At 39.8% G+C, this 17,628-nt stretch overlaps 1 protein-coding gene and 2 non-coding genes across 3 annotated transcripts; 1 reads left to right on the top strand and 2 right to left on the bottom strand.

Moving 5' to 3' along the window:
- Positions 1-1,071: 1,071 nt before the first annotated feature.
- LOC148903863 (Nuclear RNase P) lies at positions 1,072-1,378 on the top strand. The gene has a single exon (XR_016117687.1).
- Positions 1,379-2,368: 990 nt separating this feature from the next.
- Positions 2,369-2,620, bottom strand: LOC148903862 (RNase MRP). Its single transcript, XR_016117685.1, has one exon.
- Positions 2,621-3,601: 981 nt separating this feature from the next.
- On the bottom strand, positions 3,602-16,534 carry necab3 (N-terminal EF-hand calcium binding protein 3). Its single transcript, XM_089010048.1, has 12 exons — positions 16,217-16,534; positions 14,704-14,728; positions 10,953-11,061; positions 10,199-10,224; positions 9,979-10,076; positions 8,643-8,892; positions 8,299-8,378; positions 6,894-6,947; positions 6,109-6,221; positions 5,941-6,018; positions 5,721-5,812; positions 3,602-4,671 (listed from the first exon to the last, which is right to left on the bottom strand). Exons 1-12 carry the CDS (start codon positions 16,340-16,342, stop codon positions 4,643-4,645), a joined length of 1,080 nt encoding a protein of 359 aa, XP_088866174.1. The 5' UTR covers positions 16,343-16,534; the 3' UTR covers positions 3,602-4,642.
- Positions 16,535-17,628: the final 1,094 nt, after the last annotated feature.

The following is a 17,628-nucleotide window of genomic DNA, read 5'->3' as shown; positions in this document are numbered from 1 at the left end:
AAGAAAAACGCAATTAATAAGCACAATCAAAACAATCAAAGGACCATATTGCCAAAATGAACGAGACTAAAGCCACATAAATAAATACAAACCCAGATATGACTGCAACTATTATCAAGGACAATGAAGGTCAAGAAAATCGGCACTTTGGCCAAATTTCTAGAAACAGGTGATGATGTAGTCCCCAAATTCAGGTGAAAATTGATTACGTGAAGTGAAACAGGTGCAGAATAGAAAGGAGGGGACCCTCCACCCTGCCACCTTCTGGAGACAGACAGGACAGATTGAAGACATACGAACTGACTGGGCTAACCTGTGACCCTGTCCGAACTTTGGAAAAATAGAAAATAAAGCACCATTAAATTGTACTTAAAAGGACGAGAACATAATTTTGTAAAATGGGTTTGGATTAAAATAAGAGCAATTGAAAAATAACTTTAAAAAAACAATAAAATATGCTCTTACTATCTATTTTTCAGACTTCCATACATCACCTGTATGTTGATGTATTTCCCAACAGTCAAAAAGAAGGGTGTTTTTTTTATCAGAATAATATCATGTAGTGCATTGTTTTTCAATGCGGGTTGAGCTTTTATCGTTTTATAGCCGTTCGGTGAGCAAATTAGCACCATTGTGTAAACCTTTCACCTAAGGTTAACCTTAAACGTAAATGTTGAGACTATGAATTTAAATAAATGTTGAGACGGTGAGTTAAATGTTGAGACAATGAATTCCTGGAACATGTTGAGCCTATGAATTTATAACGTGAAAATGAACATAGTATATTCAAATATGAGCGATTTTATAATATATTTCAACTAAAATTAATCCTGCTTGAGTACACGCTCGCATATTCCCATCATGCATTGTAACATTCACAGCATTTTTGGATTGAAGATTTTGAATAAGAAGACACGCGTGCGCAAGAAGAGAAACATTCAAGTAATAAAACGATTTCAACAAAGAGAATTTAACTATATTTAGACATAGTTTAGCAAAACGACACCACTGTACAAAAACGTAGTAGTATACACTGCTAATAAATGCATATGGCGTATTTCAGTTACTTCGGTGGGAGGAAGCTCATTGTAGAGGTCACGTGCAGAGTGCTCGTCACTCCACCAATCACCTCGGGGAAGGTCTGAGACAAGAGCCAATTGTCGTCCTCGCAGGGCGTCACCTGATACGGGTGGGCGAGCCAACAGAAAACACTGGTCAGAGTGCAGTCGTAGCAGGAGAAGCTAGAGGGCGCTATATCACAGCGTTCCAAGCGGATGTGACGCACGCTCGACTTGGAAAGACTCGCGGCTGGCAAATGAGTTCGATGGATGAGGTGGGGCACCGCTCCAGAACCCAATTCAGACTACTCTCCTCCCACTTTTGCATTTTATTGCATTTCTTTTTACAGAACCACCTCCACTGCCTACCCTTACGACGAGTTGTAATTTAATGTACATATTCTTTTCCTTTCGGCTTTTCCCATCAAGGGGCCACCACAGCAAATACGTGTCCTCCATCTTTAGAGGAGTGATCCGCATGTTTGTTTTGGCCAAGCTTTTACGTCTGATGCCCTTCCTGACACAACCCTCTGTATTCATCCGGGCTTGGGACCGGCACAAGAAGACTTATGCGCCTTTGTGGCTACAGAACAAGCAACTCACTCAGTCAAAGGCTCCCAAACACAAAATGGTCATCGGCACAGCAACATTGAAAAAAGCAAAAACTATACTCACCTTTCGGCTCTAATGGTAATCATTACTACACATTTTGCTTGACGCAGTGTTTATTTGCATGTGTTTTGTCAAACGTGGACAGTAAATAAAGTTTTGCGTTTCCTTCGTTAAAGATGAAGGTAAATACTCACGCATTTGTTTTGCCTGATCAGCCTACTAAATTCACAAACTGTCACCTGATTTCTATAATTTACAAGTCAATTAATTCCCAACTGCTAAGAGTAGAATGTCACTCCACATAGTCATTGTTGTGCGTGAGGCTAGCTTGAAATGATTGTCTTTGTGTTCGTGTTCAACATAAATGTTGAAAACAAACCAACATTTTCACTTGTGTGTATTAAATAGACCAAATGTTAAAATCATAGTTTCAAAATTAGAATTAGTCATTAAAAAAACTTTCCTCTTCCTTTCATAACTTTGCTGCTGTGAAATATAAACTCCACTGCGAGACGAATAAAGGTACATACATTCAATACAATCAAAAAAATATATTGTTTTAAATTTCCCCAATTGGCTGGTGATCTCTTGACGAGACTGAGTGCTTCCACCTAGTGGCGCAAAGTAAGAATCTACGAGTCCATTTTAGAAATGAAATGTGGCATATTGTTCACCATATACGTAGTTGAAGCAAAACGAGCATTCGGAGATTAAGCCCCGTTCTGTCAACGCAATGATGCACTCTTGCATTTCTGTGGAATTTGACAAAGACGACCCGACGGTGCCAAGCTCAGTTCCATATGAACATCTCCGCTCAAGGTAGCCTGTCGAGCCGTTCGCCGCTCGACGCGGTGCACTTTCTGCTTTGTGTCCGGGGACTTTCCCCTGAGCAAACGGTGGAGAAACGTGTTCCCTGTATGTAGCTCAGAGTGCAAGCCTTCTGAATGCTCGAGTGTAATGTAGGCGGTCGGTCTTTACAAATAGAAAGGAAAAGAACCCTCATTTTTACTCACGGTTTTCCAACAGCAATTTGGATTAAGAGCCAAATACGAAAGGACAAAAATCAAATTCACGTCGACTCTGACGGTTAAAGATCACGTCAAGAGATTTTCCGTAAATTTAGGAAAACACGGGTTTCAGAGCCGAATTGAATTGTGGGAAAAGAGAAGCCAGGGCGTTCATTTTATCGCCGAGAGTGATGTCACCTAGAATACCATTTTAAACATTACAGCACAGCATACAGTTCAGTCTAAATAACAGCGTCGTTGAGCTTGTTACCCTACACAGACATATATCCCGCACATAAACAGAGCAAATAACCGCATCGCCCTTTTCTTCATACGTCAGAGAGTCTGCCATATTGGAAGTGGCAGGTCTGCCCAAAAAAAACGGAGGTCAGTGAACAGAACTGACGATCATAGCTGATGTCAAAATGACAACATGGCAATTATTTATTCATTATTATGGTATGTAAATATTCAGAATAATATGTTGAACACTAACGCTTTGATCCTCCCCTCTTTCATCTAGAACTGCTTCATGTAACAAAGAGGGTACGGAAAGTGCTTAACAATGAATGACTCTCTGTGTCTTTGCGTTATCATATTGTCTATGTGTTGTCATATTATTTATAGTTTTTTTTCTTTTGATTTAAATACGGCGCCGCGAGAGTGGCTGCCTTTCCAGCAGCTCATGTATTTTGTTTTTCTACTTTCATTCCTTTGATTACTTTGCTGCTGTGAAATGTAAATTTCCCCAATGCGAGACTAATAAAGGCAAATCCAATCCAATCGAATGCGCGAACATGGTGAAAGATAAAACAATAGTTGATTTTTGTTTTGAGAAACATGATGAATTAAGTCGTCATATTTTCAGATGTCCTGGAGCATCTCCTTTTCAAGAAAATAAAAAAAGTGTCTCATCCACTGGAATATTTTTTGCATGTCATTTATTTTATTTCATGCCATAAAACAAATAACAAATAATCATACCAAGGTCACATTATTGCTAGGGGGAATGGGTGTTACAGCCCGGGTGTTACTTGTCTTTAAATGACATAACATGCATGGACTGTGAGAATGCCTGTTTATCAAATTTAATGCGTAGTAACTGTCACACTGTACATTGGACTTTCTGAATCTTGAACTGGACTACTTACTCACGACAACTGTACACGATGGACTTCTATTGTCTTGTGTCATCATAGAGAAAACTAGCTGCTCCAAATGTATGAACAACACTTTTTTGGCTATGTCTTCTGTCTGCATGATTACACACCCAAGTGTAAAATACTGGCGCTTGATATTCATGTGAATTAGTTATGCAATTGATATTCTATTTAAAGTGACATTCTTTTTAAAGATACATTTACAATCTATGATAAATGTATAACTTTGAACAAATACAGGTCGGTCGCGGTTGACTAAAGTGCAAGAGTGACAGAGTTTCGATAGAGGCAGACAGTTTCATATCACATACTGTACATATCTCGTTACATATTTTCTTCATTATTGAGTCCTACTCTTGACCAGGAGTTTTATTTTCCTACTTGCAGTAATATGTGAGCTAGAGAAGGACACAACAGCACACAACATCATCACATAGAGGACAAAATGAAATTAAATTCACATGTTATTTTCTCTTTCTGTTGTAGCCTGTTTTAAGGAGAGCGGAGGGTGACGGCTGGTTGGTCTTTTATCTATTTAAAATGTAAAATGAGAACAATAGCTTTAAGAAATCATGCAAATATTTTTTTCTGTTGCAATTGTTTGTGCCTCTATTAAATCAGGAGTAAGAAAAGTACATCACCATCAGCACTGATGATTCTTCTTTTTTTTTAATCCTTGAAGCACATCCCTTCTGCCTATTACACTTTAAAGAAAACCATAATTGACAGAATAGAGCGAGAACAAACAACAACCATCTTCCCCTTTTTTTCCCCATTGGTGCCGATCTGAAGAAGCGTCGCTGCGTCAGTTGTTGTTCATAATCCACCAGGAAGCTGACAAAGGCAACAATATCATTTGTAGTAATTGCCACTATTTAAAGGACAACCAACGTCACTTTTTTGTTTCTTAACTGACATCAGAAAAACGTTTTATAGAATCTAAAATACGCAAAACACGCAGTATGATATTTTTATTCAAATGCAAAACACCAATAAAAATGACAAAGTGTCCAAAATCTGCAAAAAATTGAGCTGCGAATTGGGCATTTTCAGAAAGTCCCGCCCCCAGTTTGTGACGTCACGCCGAAACGTCTTGCATTGCTTGAGAATCAAAACAATGGCTTCAGAATCGGAGAATATGCTTTCTTGTTACACCTCCAGTTAGGAATCTGATTCAAATAGTTCTGAAGAGGAAAGCATACATGTTTGCAATCGATTAAAGAATTTATTCCATGCCATTTTGAGGCAACATTGGGGAGAAACGATCACCAGAAAAGAGGCACAAAATGGCGACCTCCTGTGGCCACCTCCGTTTCCACAGGCTGATAAATGCCTTATATGGAGCTTGGACACCCTCTTCTGGCGGCTTTTGGGTGCAACACAAGGTTTTCAGACCAAACAATACAGCAAAATACATTTACGTGACGGAAGGACTGCTACAATGTGTCTTTTTTTTTTCGGTCAGGGGCGTTCCTTTCGTGACGTCACGTACGGACTCGTCACCAACTCAAAAACAAGACTTCCTGAATATTCAGCGCGAGTCTTAAAATGTAAAATATAGCTAAATGCGATTGAATCTTTTTAAAATACGCTCAGTAGAAGTCATTTGAAGCCATTTTACAAATTATGGACACAACTTGTCCGGAGACGTCGGTTGTCCTTAAAATTAGTCCACGGGTGTCTTGAATAACCCAATGCATTTTTATTGGGCCCAAAATGATCATTTATTTGCTCCAAAACATGTATTTTTTGCTTTTCTATTCTGGTGGGAAACACTGACAGAAAGGACGATAAAATGCTGTTCCATTTTTTCTGGTTTTTTTTTTCTAACATAACCCTGGGTCACCATTGCCGTTCAAGTGTTTGTCATTGTTTTGGATTACCTGGGAGGAGCATGGTAGAGATGATCTCTTGTTCCTCCAACGAGTCAATAACGCAGCGCTGGAACGTCTTACTGATGGATGATTGCAGGAAGCTAAGAGAAAAAGACCCAAGGAAGATTTGCCTTTGTTAAAAAAAAAATATCTTTTTTTTTTTAAATTAATTATTTGTAATATTGCACTTTAGAGTTGACGTTTGAAAATGTGTGGTTTTGCGCCTCACCTCATCCAGGAGAGACGATCTTGCCAAAATTCATACATGATGAAGCATGATCTGTTAGGCAAGTGCTGGACAGAAATGCTTGAGAGAAAAAAAAGAAGGTGGAGGAAAACAAGTGAGGGAAAAGCTGCAGTCATCACGGCCGGGTCGGAAAATCGTCAAGTGACTGACTGCAGGTTGTTTTGCTGTCCACTGGTGGCTTCTGTGTAGTTCTTCAGAGCATGCTGGAACTTTTCCACATCGCATTCCTTCACTGACATTTGTCTTTGGACCAGGAGGATGTTCTGGGGGGGCGAGAAAGCAAAACAACCATATTAGCATCGTCTTAAAAGAAATGGACCCAGAGCGGTCTGCAGGAGATTGGTGCACAAAAGGTGCATTTATGAACTGCAAGATCTCCCCTTGCGGATCATCTAGTATAACTTGGCAATTGGAGACCTCCTACCACAGAATCATCAATCACCTTTTGCATCGCACTCACTTTGTGAAACAATCGAAAATGAAATTTGTGGTCAACATTTTTAAATATTGATTTTTGACAAGAGTGATTCATTTTTGCTGCTTTTGAACTAATGCTACTACTGACATCTTCTTTTCCTTTAGGCTTTTCCCTTAGACAATCAGTGTCCTCCATCTTCAGAGGTTTGATTCGCATGTTTGTTTTGGCCAAGCTTTTACGTGGGATGCCCTTCCTGACACAACCCTCTGTATTTATCCGGGCTTGGGACCGGCACAATAAGACACTGGCGTGTGTCCCTTTGTGGCTACAGAACAAGCAACTCTATGAAATTGTTTAAAGAGACATATTGTTCCTGGATGGTCAAACCATAGTACAGTGAAGAATTGAAGCGCCATGGCAACTATCTATAGTTGGCGTGCCATATCCCACGGCAACAATGCTGTCATTGGAAGGTAGAAAGAAATATATGCAAGAAGTATATAGTAGGATGACTCACCGATTTATACGTCCCCGCCAGTGTGTCTTCCTTCAGGGGTTCGAGATGTGGACTCTGAAGGTGCAAGCACAAATAAGTGAGTCATGCACAAAAAAAAGATCTATAAAAACAAATTTAGCACTTGGCAATGATACCGTATTTTCCGGTGTACAAAGTGCACCCAAAAGCCTTCATTTTCTTCCAAAAATGACCCTGCACCATATACGCACTTGTGCATTATATTGAGCCACAACAGGTCTCGCAACTATTGTCAGCAGCCACCGACTCCATCTCCCCCTGTAGAAGTAGTGTGTAATCCCAGCCTCTATTGTAGCGCCTTATAATGTGGTGTGCCGTTTATTTAGAAAACATTTTTAAGTATTTAGATATTGTATTTTGAACCCTTTTTTCATTCATTGAAGGTGCGCCTTATAGTCTGGTGCGCCTTGGATTGGATTTGCCTTTATTAGTCTTGCAGTGGAGACATTTACATTTCACAGCAGCAGAGTGATGAAAGGAAGATGAAAAGAGTGAAAGTAGAAAAACAAAATACATGAGCTGCTGGAAAGGCAGCCACTCTCGCGGCACCATCTTGAAGTCAAAAGAAAAAAAAACTAAATAACAAATACAGTGAGATCGCAACTTACAAACACCTTAACTTACAAACTTTTCGTCTTACAAACGTCAAATTTCTGAAAATTAAACCTTATAATAAGCACTATTTTCGTAATACACACCCACCACAGCTGGCAGAGTGATCTTCGGCGGAAGCACACGACCGAACAGCACCAGAGGTTAAGTTACCAACAGTCCTTATGGAAGGTGACTCTCCTTCCATAAGCCATCAACGACCATCAAAAAGGTCAATAAAACTTTATTTTACAGCACAGTTTATTTCTTTAATTACAGTCCTCATGTAATGCGCCTCTTTCCAAACAGCAATTCCCTTTGACCTTCGACCTCCAACGCCATTCCATTAAGCCATAAATGACCATCACAAATGTAAATAAAGTGACTTTATGATACAATGCAGTGTATTTCTTTCATTACAATACAATAGCACATGTATTATACAAAGAATAAGGTATGTTGTGTGTAGTTTTAAGGCTTATTTAGTTGAAAAGTATGTTTTATGGAAACCCGGGAACGGATTATTCCCATTTTAATGGTTTCCTATGGGAAAATGTTTTTTGAGATACTTTTCGCCTTACACACTGTCTGGGAACCAATTAAGTTCGTAAGTTGAGGTCTCACTGTAATATGACTTATACTACGGTGCGCATTATAGACCAAAAATATGGTAATAAAATACCATGACTGCGGTGGTAGCATGCAAACTAATTTCCATTCATTGCTCGTACAGTTGTTGGGGTTGGCAGGTGCACAGAGGTCACCCGAAACTATCGACCGTGCCTCCCGTACACACCTCACAGTCCAGCTTGTCTATGAGCTGCTCCAATTGGCCCACCTGGGCCCCCCAGTGGTAGTCGGACTCCACACTGACCCCTGAAACACAACACGTATTCCTGTTAGTTGCCGCTTTCCCTGAAATTCAAGGGTGTCAAACTCTTTTTGCAGCAAGCATCAAGGCACTTGGATTGGATTGGATATACCTTTATTAGTCTCACAGTGGAGAAATTTACATTTCACATGACATGATTGATTTTCTTTGGTGGGCCGAATACAAGGATGTGGCGGGCCTGATTTGGCCCCCGGGCCTTGCCTTTGAAACTTGTGATGTAATCTAACATCTCGATCGGGGTTACCCACCTGTGGTCAGCATGCCTGAGTAAGGGTCTGTCGGGGAGAGACACATGTTCTTCTGAATGCGTCGTTTAGAGACCCTCTGGATGGGCAGATCCTCTGGCTTCTTCACAGACCTTCGTCCTGTACAGCTTTGATCGTGAACAGCCTCCATAGCGCAATCTAGTGATGACTGCAGGGACTGCAGCTGGGTGGAGGTTTCCCGAAGTAGGAAGCGTGTTACGAATTGACCCAGCACAGAGGAGCCTTGATACTCCTGCACGGTGGGATAAAAAGGAAATATTCCGATTTTATTTGGCATCTTGATGCTAAATGCAGCAGCATATGGTGGTTAGCAAATGAGGCTCATCATCCATTCAGTTTGAATCTAGGGTCCGTCCCTTGTTGAGATTGCGTGTTTGTGTTTTTTTTGGTGGGGACTCCAGCTTTCTCACAAATTCCAAAAACATGCATGTTTGGTTAATTGTAGACTTTAAATTGCCTGTTGACGACACTATGAGTATGAATGGCTGTTTGTCTTTATGTGCCATCCGTTTTTACTCTGCGTTTGTCTCAAAGTCAAATGAAGTTGACTCCTGTTTACCTGGAACTCATATGACGGCAAGACAGAAAATCAATGGATGGAAATGAACGCAGATAAATTCATTAAAAAAATCAAAATAAAATCAAAACAGTATCAAATAGGTTCAAACAAAGTATATGATTAACAATAATATCATTATATATACTTAATAATTAATGTGGCAAGAAATAACATTAATGCATTTGAAAATTAATTTATCTGTGTTCATATGAACATGCTTATCTGTGTTCATATGAACACGCTCGGCGTAAATGGGTACTACATAAGATTTTCTTATGGGCAATTTGTGCAGCCTGCACAGTGAAGTATTTCTGGAGAATAAAAAAAGTTCTATCAGAATAGTTGTCTTTTTTTGTGCATCATGACATATAGGTCATTAATAGTAGTAATTGGACCATTTTATAAATACATTTGAAGAAACCTTCAAGGAATTTACTCATAAATGTTGACATGGTGAGATGTCAATGTCAAGGAAGCCTGAAGTAAATGCTTTTTGATGAGCTCTGAACTTGGGGGAGGAGTTAAGGTGTGACGTTTTTTTTTCGATTTTAAATGAATTGACATGACAACAAGGAGCTAAAAATAGGTCTGATAAAGCGCTCAAAAGAAAAAAAATAAGGTCAACTGCAGTGATGTTTTACTTGTTAAGTTTACACATGTCTTGTTGAATACTGAGGCATATTAAATAGCATAATTCTGTATTCCTGTCATCCATGCAGTAAGCACAATTTACACATGCAAAAAGGTTAAGTCACTCGCCTCTTTAGTTTTATCCATTGCCTTTAAAATAGCCACATTGAGCTTTTCAAGCGCAGACAGCACATTGATGTACTCTCCCACATGTGGACTGAAGTACTCTGAAAAAAAGGCAGACGTGCGTATTTAAAGTGTGCCGGGTTGTGGAAAACCTGCCGACGCGCAGGGTCAAATAAGATTTTCAGGATTACAAAGACCACAAAAATAAGTAAATACAAATTACCTGACAGTTTATCAATATCCATGTTGCTGTGGAGCAACAGAGAAGACAAAATAGCATTTAAATTGTGCTCGCTGATATCATGTACAGCAGGGGTGTCAAAGTGATTTTTTGCCGCGGGCCACATTGTAGTTATGGTTTCCTCTCGAGGGCCGTTATGAATTTGGGGAACCCATTAGAATGTTTAAATCCCTTCAAATATTACATATAGAGCACACAGCAAATTAATGAATAATTCGTTTTCAAATCTGAAGTCAAGAATAATGACTTTTATTGTGGTTGACATCCAAAAATATGAAATTTTGGCTCAGATTTTAGCAATCAACATGGAATTTAACAAGTTTGATTTGCTTTCGCGGACCGAAAAAAATGATGTGGCGGGCCGGATTTGGCCCGCGGGCCTTGACTTTGACACCTGTGATGTACAGTATCTGTTTTAAAAAAAAGAGCAGACACCTTATTGGGGACACCTGCACAGCTGATTAAGATCCAGGACAAAACAAAATCAATAAAATATTGGAACTGATTAAAATACCTCCCGTGGACAGTTGTTTACCAAATCATGCTACCCGAAAAGATTGAAGTCATCGTGAATCAAAAGTGCTTCACAAAGCCTCAATGATCCCATACTCCAAGCAAACTTTAAATTTGGCTTGAGACGCAAGTAGGGATGCTTATGTGTAACATGGACATAATCTTGATAAAATGAAAACGGAGGAGCCAGCCAGGCGGGCTAAAAGACGCAAGATGAGCTCACTCTGCATTCTGTCTGTCGATAGAGCGATAAAGCTCCTGCATCTGATCGTCTGTGAGGACCCCGTCACTGAAGTATGATTGGAACTCCTCCAAGGACAGCTTCCCGTCATCTGAAAGCACACAAGGATGTGACAATATCACGAAAAAAAAAACTCCTTAGTGGACACATTCAGGAAAAATCCAGGTCGGCTTGGCCAGTGGGAATAAATAGTAAAGAAAATGCGAGAGTCTATAATGAATATCACTTGCTGGCTAAACTACGTTATATGCGTGACCAACATCATCATGTGCAAGGGGAGATCTTGCAGCAACATCATCTGCAAGGGGAAATCTTGCAGTTTACAACCCAGCACTAATAATAAAAATTGTACAATGTTCTAATGGAGTGAAGGAGATGGTCAAGCAAACTGTGGTGTCATAAAAAAAGAAACTATAAAAGGCATTTTATTTTCTCTATGTAAGTTTGAAAAAGTTTGCTTTTTCAGCTAAGCTGAATAGCAGTTGGCCTGGGCGAAATTGGCCAAAACGTGTTGAAAATTTGACACAAATGCAATTGCGAACACATCATGTCAAGCGCAGGATTTGTTTTGCACCGTTTTTATGCGAGATGCCCTTATTGACAATCCCCTCCCACTTAAAAAAAAATCCATACTTGGGACGATGTCAGTTTTATATTCCCAGTGCCCGCAAGTACTTTTTACGGAACACTTTTGACAGGCCAAATGCTCGAAGTGATTATAATACAGACAAGAAAAAACAGCAGTATAATACAAAAAACAAAAACAAAAAAAAAACAACAGTTACTGCAATGCCAGTCTCACCAAATAATGATTGTCCATGATTGACTTTGCCAAAAATGTCTACAATAGAGAACATTCTAAGCTCAAATGGAAGTGCAATTTGACAGGAAATGACCGCAAGTGCTTTGGAGCATTTTCTTGAAGGATGATTTAACTTTAAAGGACAATCGCCATCACTTTTTTGTTTCTAAACTGACATCATAAAAACGTTTTATAGCATCTAAAATACCAAAAACATGCAGTATTATATTTTTATTCAAATGTAAAACACCAATAAAAATGACTTAGTGTCCAAAATCTGCAAAAAAATTGAGCTGCGAATTGGGCATTTTCAGAAAGTCCCACCCCAAGTTTGTGACGTCACGCCAAGACGTCTTGCATTGCTGCAAAATCAAAACAATGGCTTCAGATTCGGAGAATATGCTTTCTTGTTACACATCCAGTTATGAATATGATTCAAATAGTTCTGAAGAGGAAAACATACATGTTTGCAATCGATTAAAGAATTTATTCCGTGCCATTTTGAGGCAACATTGGGGGTAAATGTCTCACCCAAAAAGAGGCAGAAGAAAATGGCGAGCTCTTGTAGACATGACAGTGTATTGTGTTTCCACAGGCTGATAAATTCCTCATATGGAGCTTGGACGCCCTCTTCTGGCGCAACACGAGGTTTTCAGACCAAACAAGCATTAACGTGATGCAAGGACTGCTACAATGTGTCCTTTTTTTCGGTCAGGGGGCATTCCTTCAGTGACATCACGTACGGACTCGTCACCAACTCAAAAACAAGACTTCCGGAATATTCCACACGAGTCTTAAAACGTAAAATATAGCTATATGTGGAGGAATCTTTGTAAAATACGCTCAGTAGAAGTCATTTGAAGCCATTTTACAAATTATGGACACAACTTGTCCGGAGACGTCGGTTGTCCTTTAAACTGAAATACTGAAAAGATGATGAATTAGGCGAGCTTTTTTTAACATCTCCCCCACACTTAGCATGACTACCATTTTGAATAAATGCATTAGTCACGCAGTTCGTTAAGAAGGATGAGACTAAAACTTCTGATTTGTTTTTCTCTCCTCTGACTGCCACAAAATACTTGGTAGGCGAACAGAAGGTTCCAACCGATGTTTTAGCTCGAAAATGCAGGTGCCAGCAACAAGATTACTGCGCAGTGTGCCGATCAAAACACCTCCTCCTTAGGTAGCAAATGTAGCCTGCTCCTTGCGAATGACGGCCAGCCCACTCTGTGCCAACTTGAGAGAAAAGAAGGCATCCATCTTCCTTTTCAACTCCTCGCAGACGGTGTGCATATAAGCTGCGAATTCAAGATAGCTCACACAAAATGAGCGACCGCTCTCTCTTCGTTATTCTCCTCTCTGTTCCCACACAGCAGGGAAACCGGCGAGGGCGAGATGAGGAAACAGACTTGAGGTTTCACAGAAATGTGTCATGTACTGAAGCTGCCCAAGAGAAGCCAAAATCATTTTCTGAAAAGTGAATTCAGCTGATTTTTTTTTGGACAACTGTCATCAGTGGTGCAAGTTTAGATGCTTCGCGCATCTGTGACGAAATGACTTCACAACCTTAATGTGTTGAAATCGTCCTTATTGAAGTTTGAATGTGTCTTTATTTTAAATTCAACCTTCTGAATTTAGCATTGTTGGATAATTATGTATAGTGTGTGTGTGCCAGAATAAAAACAGCTCATCCATGATTTCTTCAGCAAATCCGCCGAACCAGCTGAAGATCCCCTCAAGTCGAGAATGTGAGCAGCTCATCACAACAATGCAGCTCGATTAACAGGGGGGTCTTATGTAACATATCCTCCCGAGAAGATTAAATGCACAAAACACTCACCCATTTACCATTTTGCATGTGATTACATGGAATTCCAAACATGAATAGAAAATAAAGTTGGAAAACATTTCCCTTTTTGTCAGTGCTGTTGTTGTGGCCCATCGCTGCTGCCAAGGAAGGATTTGCTATCCATTTTAGGAGTTTATTTTTTTTCTATAAATAAAAGAGCCTGAGATATGTTAAGGGTGGAAGTGTGAGCACATCTGTCTGTTTTTTTATCAAGAAACCTTGGCAGATTGAAAAAAAAATCAGCAAGCAGCCTTAAAGGACAACCGACGTCTCCGGAGAAGTTGTGTCCATAATTTGTAAAATGGCTTCAAATGACTTCTATGAGCGTATTTTACAAAGATTCCACTGCATATAGCTATATTTTACGTTTTAAGACTTGCGCTGAAAATTCCGGAAGTCTTGTTTTTGAGTTGGTGACGAGTACTCACCCTACGTCACTGAAGGAACGCCCCTGACTGAAAAAAGGACACATTGTAGCAGTCCTTCCATCACGTCAATGCATTTTGCTGTACTTGTTTGGTCTGAAAATTTCGTGTTGCACCAAAAAGAGGCAGAAGAGGGCGACAAAGCTCCGTGTAATGAATTAATCAGCCTGTAGAAACGAGCTGATTAATTCCTTACACGGAGCTTTGTCGCCATTTTCTGCCTCTTTTTTGGTGCTACACCCCATCCCCCCATTGCCTCAAAATAGCACGGAATAAATTATTTAATCGATTGCAAACATGTATGCTTTCCTCTTCAGAACTATTTGAATCAAGCATATTCTCAGAATCTGAAGCCATTGTTTTGATTATCCAGCAAGGCAAGACGTCTTGGGGTGACACACGAACAAGGGGGCGGGACCTTCTCAAACTAGCCACTTCCCGGTTCATTTTTTTTGCAGATTTTGGACACTTTAAGTCATTTTTATTGGTGTTTTGCATTTGACTAAAAATATCATACTGCGTGTTTTGGGTATTTTAGATGCTATAAAATGTTTTTCTGACGTCAGTTAGGAAACAAAAAAGTGATGTCGGTTGTCCTTTAATGAACATCAAAACAAGAGGGCAAACGAATTACCTGCTATGTCGCTTACTCACCGTTTTTGTCCGCCCGGCGAAATATCTGCAACAAAGAGAAGAGTGCGTTAGAGATATGGATAAAGGAAACAGTGATATATATTTAAAATAAAGAAATAATTTGGGAATATATTGAAATCATGAACATCTCGTCTCGTTGATGAAAAAAAAATCTACCACACTTTGAAATTGCTAAATTCCGAATTAAAATTTCAAATTGTCCCATGTAAACCACAGTAACAGTCATTATTTTTTACTTCAAATTTGAAAACTAGTTCTTCATTACTTTGTTGTACTGTGTATGTAACATGTAAAAGGGATTAAACATTCTAATGGTTTCCCCGAATACATAACCGCCCTGAGAGGAAACCATAACTACGATGTGGCCGGAGGAAAAAAATGATTTTGACACCCTCGGCCTACAGCAACAACTACAATGAAAGTACTGTTTTGTTCTTTGTACCGGTATATTCCGACAGTCTATACTCTATAACATTAATACTGACTTTCACACGTCAATCCCGGTAGTATTAGTGACATATTTATGTCTGCAGATGTGTACACTGCACACTTCCAATTCATTAAGTCCAAACACCAAGATATTATTTCTCCTTGTTGCACCATGACTGAGTCATATTGCAGACAAAAAAAAAACGCAGAAGCATCAATGGAGAGAGTACGGAAGCATCAAGGAACCACGACTGAATCAGCCTCAGGAGAAATGAGTGTGGAAGACATTTCTTCAAGGTGTTGCGGTATAAACCCCGTACGACTCTTGAGTTCATTAAAATCAACAACTGGGGCTTCAAGTCGAATCAGGGGAAACACGAAATTGCTGCCAGACTTTACTAATGAGCGTGTAGCTTCGGCAGAACACAGTGGAGCAGTGTAATTAGGAGGCACAAATAGGAACAGAGTTAGCATATTCGACAAAAAGCCTCCTGCGTGTCACAGGCACTAATTGAAGAAAAATATTCCAGCGATTTTAATTTCGTATGCCTTTATAAGATACACGTCAACAGAACATTCTTGATTTCTTTTGTTCTTGCTAAAATGATTTATGAATTGTTCACCAGATTAACGAGAAAAGGTTTGTTTTATATACAGCACACTGACGGCGTGGGGAGCACCAATACGTCACAGTTCTGAGATTCGGAGGTTCAAATCTCGGCTCTGGAGTCCAGTGCGCTTGTCCCCCCCCCATGCATGCGTGGGTAAAAGAAGTCGGCAGGACCTCAAACACTGTTTTATATTGGCACCTCGAGCACATCAAGGTACCATGACCAATCATATGATTCTTTTTTTCATCCTAAAACATCGTGAACGAGAAGCCAACACACACCTTGGTTACATAACGGGACTACTGTACATCAGATGCACATGAATGTTGTCAGATGGATTTGCAGCATGATGATGATAGACGCACACAACTCCGCCCTCCCTCCACATTCTCCTTCCTTTGACATTTTTATCTGCAAATTGTGACCTTGACGAGCACATGAAAACACAAAAAGGAGCACAAAAGTGCACTTACATCGTGGAAAAGCGATGCAGTGCGGTTATGGTTGTGATCACACTCCTGCTGCTGCTGCTGTATGCTGAGGTGTTGCCGCTTGGCCGACTGCAAACACATTGTGATCATCTCTGTACACGCCAGCATCTTTACACTTGCGCAGGAAGGATGAATGAATGGACGGAGGGATGGTGGATAAGCGGCTGGGTCGGCGAGTGCTTCGGGAGGCTGAATGGAGATCCGCGGTCAGGTTGAGATGGACGAAAGGACGCCGAACGTACGACGCATGCGCACTGTAGACTCGATTAACTCCGCCCTCGGGTATTTTCGTTGCAGGGCGCCCTCCGTTGGTCACTAAACACAAACACAATATGTCACGAATAAGCAAACGATGACCTTTGTCAAATTGTTTCTCCACCTCGAGAGCTAAATATCTAACTTGCTTTCACAATTCCGGAAATAATTTTTATATATCTCTTGTGTATGCTTGTGAATGTTATTGTAGCGCAAAAAAATAAGACGACGGCTATTAATGTAGGCTGCATTTTATTTTCTGACAAAAGTAGTTTGCTCAAGTGATATCTTTCAGTTGTTTAATGGTATAATAGTCAGCTCAGGGAACTATTTAGAAAATTAATCCATGACCAACAATATTTTCAGTGAAATCATTAAATGTCGTTTTTATGTATGTATTTATTGTTTTGAGTTAATGGCCTGTGGATAACAGATTAGGTCATTCTTAGGATCTTCAGCCTTGTCTTTTGGTGAGATGTCTATCAAAGAAACACTTTTCATTTTCAGTGGGTTAAATTTTAATAGTTTTTGTGCCAATTTTAAGCCAGAATTGGATCACTAGCAACAAATTCACGCATGGCTGTGTTACGTGAGTACAGAAAACAATTACTGCTTTTGAAAATGTCCATCCATCCATTTTCCACGCCACTTTATCCTCATTAGGGTTGCAGGGGCCACACAGGAAGTCCGGAACAGGTTTTGAACGTACAACCTCTGCACTGTGAAGCCGGCGTGCTAACCACTTGATGACCGGGCCGCCCGCTTTTTGACAAACTGTATACATTTCACAACATAAGTACGGTAACAGTATGATTGAAAGGTTTGTCACTATGAGCCATTTTACAAACACCCAAAACAAAATTAAGTGTGCTAAACAAAAGTAAATCAGATAATATTAAAAAAATGACAATGACCATTAGAATTATTTTCAATGGATTTTCAAAATATGTGACAACACACACGATAACATCAGAGGTGCCCCTGCAACATTTCTTTGAAAAGTCCCCTTGCGTATTTCGGGTTAAATTGCAACCGATGAGCCACATTGTACATTTGTAAACATTTCAGTGTGTGTGCGTTGAATAACACCATGTGTGCACCCATTGCTACTTTCATTGTCTATGAATGCGTTGCTACTT

The sequence above is a fragment of the Hippocampus bargibanti genome, linkage group LG01 (assembly GCF_051943395.1).
Source record: "Hippocampus bargibanti isolate YZ-2025 linkage group LG01, ASM5194339v1, whole genome shotgun sequence".
NCBI classification, from domain to species: domain Eukaryota; kingdom Metazoa; phylum Chordata; class Actinopteri; order Syngnathiformes; family Syngnathidae; genus Hippocampus; species Hippocampus bargibanti.
Note: the sequence above shows the minus strand (reverse complement) of the source record. Positions and strands in the feature narration are given on the sequence as shown.

Excerpts from the sequence above, each read along its gene's own strand:
- necab3 (XM_089010048.1), bottom strand. The coding sequence starts at position 16,342 with ATGCTGGCGTGTACAGAGATGATCACAATGTGTTTGCAGTCGGCCAAG. Across the intron at positions 10,077-10,198 it reads GGATATTGATAAACTGTCAG|AGTACTTCAGTCCACATGTG; the intron begins GTAATTTGTATT and ends CCTTTTTTTCAG. Across the intron at positions 4,672-5,720 it reads CTCTACCATGCTCCTCCCAG|CTTCCTGGTGGATTATGAAC; the intron begins GTAATCCAAAAC and ends TGCCTTTGTCAG.